Raw genomic sequence first — 8,695 nt, 5'->3', positions numbered from 1 at the left:
TATACATATATATATAAAACAACCTGAAATTGATTAAATATTAAATTCATATTTCTGAGCATAATCTATAGATTCGTCACAGCAGACTCAGTGGCAGTGTATTGATATTTTACTGTAAATTCAATTAAGCATGTTTTTCATTAATATATCGTTGAGATTCTTATAATAATTTATAAAACTAAATTTGAGATAAAACATATTATCTAAACAGTAATTACAACTTTAGTGTATTTAGTTTTAATATAAATCATCTTTGTTGGTTTGTCTACATCCCAGTGTGACTTAGTGATTCAGCAAAAGAGACCAATAAAACTTACCAGGCTTTACAAAAAATAATAAGTAATGAGGTTGGTTCATTCACCTAAAAATTCTTCAAGGCAGTGCCCTAGCATGGCCACAGTCTAATGACAAGTAAAAAGATAAATTAGAATGAAATAAAACCAATCTCTGGTTACTTGCGATTGTTCTCTTTGGTTTCTTTTGGGTTAGGGTTAGGCTTTTCTTGTTAATGTTGGAAAATGTCTTCTTTAGCAGAAGGTGAAGAAGGGGAAGCAGCAGCAGCTGTAGAAGAAGTTTCAACAGGAGTGGCAGAAACGGAAGCAGCAGAGGGCCAGCCTGAAGGGGAGAAGAGAGAAAGTGAAAAGGAAGCTGAAGAGGCAGTGATTGGATTGTTTCCGACTGAAGCTGGTGAAATGTATGCAACAAAAGATGGTATTGTAAATATTGGTTTCTCTTACCATTCCAGTAACTTTGTAACATGTTAGCAACAATATTCATTGGTGCTGAGGCTAAGATGTGCATTCGATGCAAAACTAACGACAACAACAAAACTGCAAAATATCACATATCAAATATGTGCTATCGATCATGATAATGAGAGATATATCTGTTAACTCTGGGGGATTAGACTAATATTATTGTCTTTTAAGTGTATCTCTATAGATTTCCAATAGAATTCAGAGCCAGAACTGAAAATTACGACATATTGCAAATAAATAAGTCTTTTAAATAAAGCAATCAAAGATAGAGAATCACATTGTTTACATGGATGCATTCATTTATGAAACATTGCAACTTTCAGTACTGGCTCTGAATTGTATCCAAAATCTATAGAAATAAACTGGAAAAGATGAATATGTTACTCTGCTAACACAAGGGAAGATGAAGTGTATTGACGTGAAAACCTTGAATGTAGTTTATTTTGATGGCAAAATGAAATACTGTGTTGTTCTTGCTAACAATAATACTATTATGGGATTTCAAGGGAGAACAGGGTGAAAATAAGTGAAATATTATTCTAAATATTTAGTCTTGTTCTTTGCCATTTCTGATTCCTTCACCATTGTTGCTGCTGTAATAAACTTTGAATTCCAAACAATTTGTCATTATTTGTTTTTGCTGACAGCCATTAAACCTGGAAGACATGATGGATCTGGACATGTACCAACAAAGACTTGAGATTGGAGAAACACCAATTGCATACGGTAATGTCTATTGTTTAACCTTCAGGGCAACCCTGATCAAATTGACCTATGATCATTCCATTTGTGACCATCCTGTCTTTTAGTTTTAGACACAGTATAACTAGGATCACATTGATCAATGCTTGAGTGTGAATTAAGGAAGATTTTGGTTCTATTTTTGGTTATGGAGAGAAACTCTATTGTTCTTTAGTTCAAATAAAGGATAAAAAAGGATGAAAGATTCAACAGCCTCCTCTCCCTGCTGCATCACACACACACACACACACACACACACACACACACACACACACACACACACACACACACACACACACACACTCTTCTCGCCCGTCATTATTTCCTAGTCTTAAACACTTCCTGCCTCTCACCCAATCTTGCCAAATGTATTTCGATGAAAGTACCAGATTTAGCAAAATAAAAGTACCAAATTTTACTCAAAAAGTTCCAAAATTTTAATTTGTAATATTTTGCCTATAAATCAATTGAAATGCATAATATATATTTTATCCTTTTTATTTTTTCAGTCATTTGACTGCAGCCATCTGTTGAACAAATCGATCCCAGGACTTATTCTTTATAAGACTAGTACTTATTCTATTGGTCTCTTTTGCAGAACTGCTAAGTTACGGGGATGTAAACATACCAGCATCGATTGTTAAGCAATGTTGGGGTGACAAACACACACACACATATGTATATACACATATATGATGGGCCTCTTTCAGTTTCTTTCACCAAATCCACTCACAAGGCTTTAGTCGGCCCGAGGCGATAGTAGAAGACACTTGCCCAAGGTGACATGCAGTGGGACTGAACCTAGAAGCATGTGGTTGGTAAGCAAGCTACTTACCACTCAACCACTCCTGTGCCTATTATTTATAACATACAGGGCTTTATTTTAAAGTGACCTACACATACTTAATGTATTTACTTTATAATTAGAAGGTTGCATTGTCTTCCAATGTCCTTGTTGTCCTTCTTGTAATTTAGCACAAAGTGCAGTTTACAACATAAAGAAGACTTTTTGAATGTAGCACAGCATTGATTGTTTGGGTTTGCAGTTTAAACCTATTTTTGGCTTTAATGTTATTTAGGACTGCAAATATTCTCTCTAAGGAAATACTATGTTGCTTGGCAACAGGAAGGCCATCTGGCCACAGAAAATCTGCCACAATAAATTCCATAGAAAAGTCATCATCATCTGTCTTCCGTGCTGGCATGGGTTGGACGGTTTCACAAGAGCTGTTAAGACCAGGAGCCACACCAGACTCCAATTGTCTGCTTTGGCATGGTTTCTATGACTGGATGCCATTCCTAACATGCCAACAACTTCACAGAGTGTGGCACTGGGTGCTTTTCCACATGGCACCGGCTCTGGTACTGTTTATGCAATGTCAAAAAGAACAATGATGGTGATGTTTGGAGATCTTGTTCTTTGTTGTTCCGATGTTGCCATTCCTTGTATGGCAGAGGAATTGGAGGAACAGAGAGATAATGTTAAAGACCAATTTCAAAAGTAAATGTTATTTGTGGTTTTCATTAAAGTTTTTGCCTACTGTTGTTGTTGTTGTTGTTGTTGTAGAAGAAGATTTGGAACAAACACATTTAGAGGCATATGACTACGAACAGAAAAGAGACATGTTGATGGCTCGTTACCAAGTGAGTGTCTTTTTTACTATTTGTTATATCGTCTGTGATGATAATGATGTGGGTGTGGGTGTGGGTGTAACAAAAATAACCGTATAACAATAAGCAATGTAACAAGACTTAGTTATCTTATCATAACCGTTCACGCAATAACAATCCAATACTCCAACGCAGAATCAATCACAAGACTAACACTCTCACAGTTTGACCTCACAGTTTGACCTCACAGTTTGACCTCACAGTTTGACCACAACTGTCAACTGGCTCATCTATTTATAGACTCATCCAATCTGCTGACAGTCACATGTGGGGGTGTCAGTTCACTCCACAACAGAGTTCACAAAAGTGTGTGGTCTAGTGGTTAGGTGTGTTGCACTCACAATCTAGCAATTGTGAGTTCAATTCCTAGACTGGGCAGCACATTGTGTTCTTGAGCAAAACACTTCATTTCACCTTGCCCCACTCCACTCAGATGTAAATGGGTCCCCTGCAATGGACCAGCCTTCCAATAATGGGCAAATGTTGCCCTGTTTACCTAGTCAATGGGCCCTCATAGATAGAGGAGATGATCATGGGCAGAATACCTTTGATTGTTGATCTGCTTCAATGAGGTTGGCCTGGGGCTAAACAAAAACAGTAGCAATCATAATCCAACACAAGAAATACTGATTGACAGTTAACATATATGAAAGGAAGAAGGGGAGTTGTGGCTTTCATGCAGAACAATTTATTGTTGGACAGAGAGAAAAGAAATAGAGATTGAAAATGGAGAAAGAAAAATTTAAACAGAAGAAGAAATTCGTTTTCTCCTTCCCCATTGTTTTTCGAATAATTTTTCTTACCACTTAGTTGAGGAGAGAAGACGAGCAGCTGTAGCTCTTTCTTTTAGGACCCCTGAGACTGATTAAAGGACGAGAGGAAGGGGTCCTCAAACGGGACACCTGGCCTGATTGTTTGTAACAGAATGGACACTGCTAAAGGTACCCAAGGACAAGTTGGGTGGGGGGTGGGGTATTAAACTGGACCTGAATTAATTTCGTCTACCAGCCAAGGACTCAGAACACAAAGAGATGGAACAAATACCACAAAGGACTTTCTCTGATGATCTTACAATCATGCTGACTCCCTTCCATGGCCTGGTACCTGACCTTATTGCCCCGTGGGTGGATTAAGGCTTAAGTTGACTTCATTTGAATTTGAACTTACAACATTGTGATTCATCCCCCAACTAACATCCTTAATGATTTTGTCCTTCTCCCACTAACATCTGTCCCCCTTCTTCCTCTCCACCCCCTACACTTCATCAATATTTCCTTTTCTGCCTCATCCACCAAACAACACTTCTCCCCTCAGTGATGTTGTCTTGTTCAAGACTTTCATCTCTGCATCTTCCTCTACTCATTAATTTATTCCAGTTTCTCTCCATCTTTGTACCATTCCATAAATGCAGGAATGAAATTTGCTTAGGGTCCACAAACCTACATCCAAACGTGTTTTCTTTGCCACTCTCCCCCCACCCCACCCCCAAATTTTAGCCGGTGCTTTTGCGCCCTCTGTTCCCAGGCTTAAGTACCATTCCACATTCAACTGGCTTTTGGTAACTTCTCTAAATTCTATCATTCCACAATGTTGGAATAACTTTGTTTATTGCAGGCAGCAATAAATGTCTTGGAGGAACTACAAGTTCGGAATTCCCATATACAGCAAAAACTGGCGGAATTCTTTAAGAAGAAGAAAGCTGATGATACTCACATTGAGACAAAAAGCAATGCAGACCAAGAGGAGCGCTACCTGAAACTGATGGGTATGGTTGCTTTATTTTTGTTTTTTAATCATAAGGAACCAACAGTGAGCCTTGACATTGTTGGTAGAAATCGCTAGAAATAACAGCCAAAACTCACTCAAATCATATTGTATCATCTGAGATAAAAAGAACACATTAGTAATGTGGTATTGGGTTGTTTTCATGGAACATCTGAAGTGACTAACCTTGTTCTAAACAACAACTTGAACTAATTAATTTCCCAATGTCACAAATCAGAATGAGGTTACCACAATCTCTTTGAAAGTTGCTCCTAAAACATGCCTACTTCTTGATTATTAATCTCATTAAGATGAAAAACAAAGTCAATTCTGTTAAGGTTTGAACTCACAATCTAAGGAACTGGAATTAAATACTGAAAGGTATTTGTTCCAATTCACCAGATCGGCCCTGGTGTTCTAGTGCTGACCATTCCATCTTATTTTCAGGTATAAAATATTGAGCTCTACATTTTAATCCTTCAGCATTCGGATTATTCTGTCAAATGTAAGGATTATTTATTACCATCGTTTTCAGTTAATCTTGCATCATCTTGTAGCTTTAAGATTTCAAATATGTGATTGTTTACTTTCAGAATGACATTGTAGGGTAGGTGCAAGAAGTCAAATTGGGTCAGTTTGAACATAAAACAAGTGGAATATTTTGGCCTTATATGGTCAGTTAAAATGCTAAAGCGTTAAACACAGTTTCTGTGAATGGCTGCTCTTCTTAACACCATGAACTTTATTGAGTGTGCTGGGTGCATTTTATTGTAGCACCACAGTTTGTGAGGCTGCCTTCTACTCAGCAAGACTAAATAGTCCTTTCTTCTCTATGTTGAAGAAGATTATTGTTAATGCAGTTTTAGTGTTGGTGAATAATTGCCAAGGTATTTTAATTCTATTATGTGAAGAGTTGACTACTCTGACTGGTTGGTATCTGGAAATTCCTTAATAAATTCTGATGAAGGTTTGCAGGAAATCGCAAATTCAGATCTTTTGTTCAAAATTATAAATGGCTGTAATAGGATGTTGTATTTGTCTGCAAGACAAAGATTACACCTTCTGGAACCATGAATGCATGTGTATTCTATAATTGATCAATTGATTTTATAATTGTTAATAATGTCATCCTTTAAACTCCAGATATATTTGGTGCATACATACATAAATTCATACATACATACATGCATACATATATTCATACATACATACACATACAAATTTGTATGCATATATAAATGAGCGAATGGTGGTTGTGGGCTGATTGAGCCATGCCATTGCTTGATTGTTCTCTAAAATATGAGCAGTAATTGATGTGACTTTTCTCTTCTGCTAGGGACCAACACACTTTTACCTGAATGCAACAACAATGGGTGCCTCTTGCAGCAGACATTCAGAGAGCTTACCATTCCTTCATTTCATCATGGAACTTTTCCTTAAACGTTTTTCCTTTCTTGGCGCCAGCCAGCCACACCATGCAAACACTTAATAGGGATATTAAGAATCAAGTGATGCTTGAATCTTACGATTTTCAAAGTGAGGAAAGGCCCTGCACAGGTTCAATCCTACCCTTTAAACAACATATATATTGGTCCCCAAAAAAGAAGAACCATTCCACAGTAATGGATGCAAACAAAGGTGTTTCATGAGAGTTTTTTGTTCTTCCTAGAGAGATGTCTAAACAAAGACTAGGAGACTCTCTCGTTCCCAGATGTTGGATGATCATTGATTAGACTGAGTACATCTACCCTTTGACAAGTTTTGTTTCTAGTCCTGCTGGGTGTCGAACAAAGCCACCCTCCTTGCCAAGCAAGTTTGATAGGGTTGCCAATTGAGTCACTGACGGCCTGTCATGTGACAGGTTGTACTGGGTTACATGTTATCAATAACACTATGACATACATACACATAGATATACTTAGATACGTACACACAAACATACATATGAACATGCTTGTTGTTGTTGTTGGCACTCCATCGCTTACGATGTCGAGGGTTCCAGTTGATCCGATCAACAGAACAGCCTGCTCGTGAAATTAATGTGCAAGTGGCTGAGCACTCCACAGACACGTGTACCCTTAACGTAATTCTCGGGGAGATTCAGCGTGACACAGTGTGACGAGGCTGCCCTTTGAATTACAGGCACAACAGAAGCAGGAAGTAAGAGTGAGAGAAAGTTGTGGTGGAAGAGTACAGCAGAGTTCGCCACCATCCCCTGCCAGAGCCTCATGGAGCTTTAGGTGTTTTCGCTCAATAAACACTCACAACGCCCAGTCTGGGAATCGAAACTGCAATCCTATGACCGCGAGTCCGCTGCCCTAACCACTGGGCCATTGTGCCTCCACATATGAACATGCACACACACAAATTTCCAACTTTACTCCCATTCATGTCCATACTGAGATAAATTTTCTCCAGCATTGTACCTCATCTTTTGTTCTTCATCATCTCTTTCATTAGGTTCCATCACCATTTTGTCAGACTTATTTTCCTTTTTTGTAGATTCTTTCCACCAGGATTGCTTGACATCCCTTAGTCCCGCCCCACCCCCAATTACCTCATCCTCTCTACCAACACAATCATCTTCTCACTTATATCCTGCATCTAGTTTCTTTTATTCCCAGATTTTCTCTCACTTGTTTGAGTTCCACATCCCGCTGGAGCAACCTCATCTCATTTCTTAATAATCTTTGCCCTTTACTTGCATCCATTATCCATATTCTACTGTATTATTCATTGGACCCCTGCCTCATACAATCTGCCCTTCATTCAAAGATGAAAATGTATTATTTTGCCAGCAGGGGCTGAATTTTTGCCAAACTTCTTTTTTCTCCATTCTTTCTCTGGCCCCTATGCTTTTGCAGTTCCCTCTTTCCCTGATTAAAGTCCCCAAGAAACAGAAACTATCAATTACTCCTGAAGAGCCGTCTGAGAAATTCAAATCTGTTAATTTATGTTTACAGCACAAATAGAAGACTTACAGGAGCAAGAAATAGCTGAAAAAGACCGGCACTATCAATATATCGAAGATCTGAAGCAGAAATGTTCAGAGAAGAAAGAAAAAGTTGACAGTGAGTTGATGAAACTCTATGAATTCAAGAAAGAGGTTGCTACCTGTGCCATAAATAGCCGAACAGGACAGCAAATACCCAAAATGGTGAGGAAATAGGGATTGTTTTTGTCTTTGTTTTTCTACAACACATTCAACATGATTCCAAAGACAGAACAGATTCCATTTTGGAATCGTATTCATTTGGTGAAAGGAAGATTTTATGCTGTTGTTCTTATTGTCATTGCTATCATCATCATCATCATCATCATTGCCCCCACCACTAGCATCCCTATAATAGCTTTCTGTGACCTGTCTTTACCATCTGACTGACATTCTAACCATGACCATCCTATACTGTCTTCTCATACTTTATCCAAAAGTGAGTTATCCGGTATATCCTTTTAACATGGTAGGGTGAAGTTTGTAGGAAGTTTGGCTGCTATTTCTAATAGGTCAAACAAATATGTAGTGGCTCTATGTACACAATAACAACAACCTTTCCCAGCAGCAGCAGCAACACCACCACCACCACCACTACCACCATAAACACTATGATTACCATCACCATCATAATCACTATTATTGTATAATTTCTGTCATCACTTTGGCTATTTTTATGTCTTATGGAACTGAGATGATGACAGGCTATGCAATTAGTATCATTAAACCTTTAAAACTTTTGTTACCATTTTCCTGTTGAAATACATTG

At 38.1% G+C, this 8,695-nt stretch overlaps 2 protein-coding genes across 3 annotated transcripts in view; both read left to right on the top strand.

Moving 5' to 3' along the window:
- Positions 1–8,695, top strand: part of LOC106871088 (tyrosine-protein phosphatase non-receptor type 13) — a 217,697-nt gene that overhangs the window by 187,821 nt on the left and 21,181 nt on the right. The window lies entirely within an intron of this gene.
- LOC106871089 (coiled-coil domain-containing protein 96) overlaps positions 1–8,695 on the top strand; it is a 22,251-nt gene that overhangs the window by 8,939 nt on the left and 4,617 nt on the right. The window contains exons 4-8 of one of the 2 annotated variants that reach the window (XM_014917378.2): positions 535–716; positions 1,406–1,484; positions 3,067–3,143; positions 4,785–4,935; positions 7,898–8,091. In XM_014917378.2, coding sequence (XP_014772864.1) covers positions 535–716; positions 1,406–1,484; positions 3,067–3,143; positions 4,785–4,935; positions 7,898–8,091 — 683 coding nt within the window. Of the gene's footprint in view, positions 1–531; positions 717–1,405; positions 1,485–3,066; positions 3,144–4,784; positions 4,936–7,897; positions 8,092–8,695 lie in introns of both variants that reach the window. The other variant, XM_014917375.2, reaches the window with a different exon arrangement.

Source organism: Octopus bimaculoides, chromosome 2 (assembly GCF_001194135.2).
Source record: "Octopus bimaculoides isolate UCB-OBI-ISO-001 chromosome 2, ASM119413v2, whole genome shotgun sequence".
In the NCBI taxonomy this organism is placed as follows: Eukaryota; Metazoa; Mollusca; class Cephalopoda; order Octopoda; family Octopodidae; genus Octopus; species Octopus bimaculoides.
This window is presented reverse-complemented; position numbering and strand designations above follow the sequence as displayed.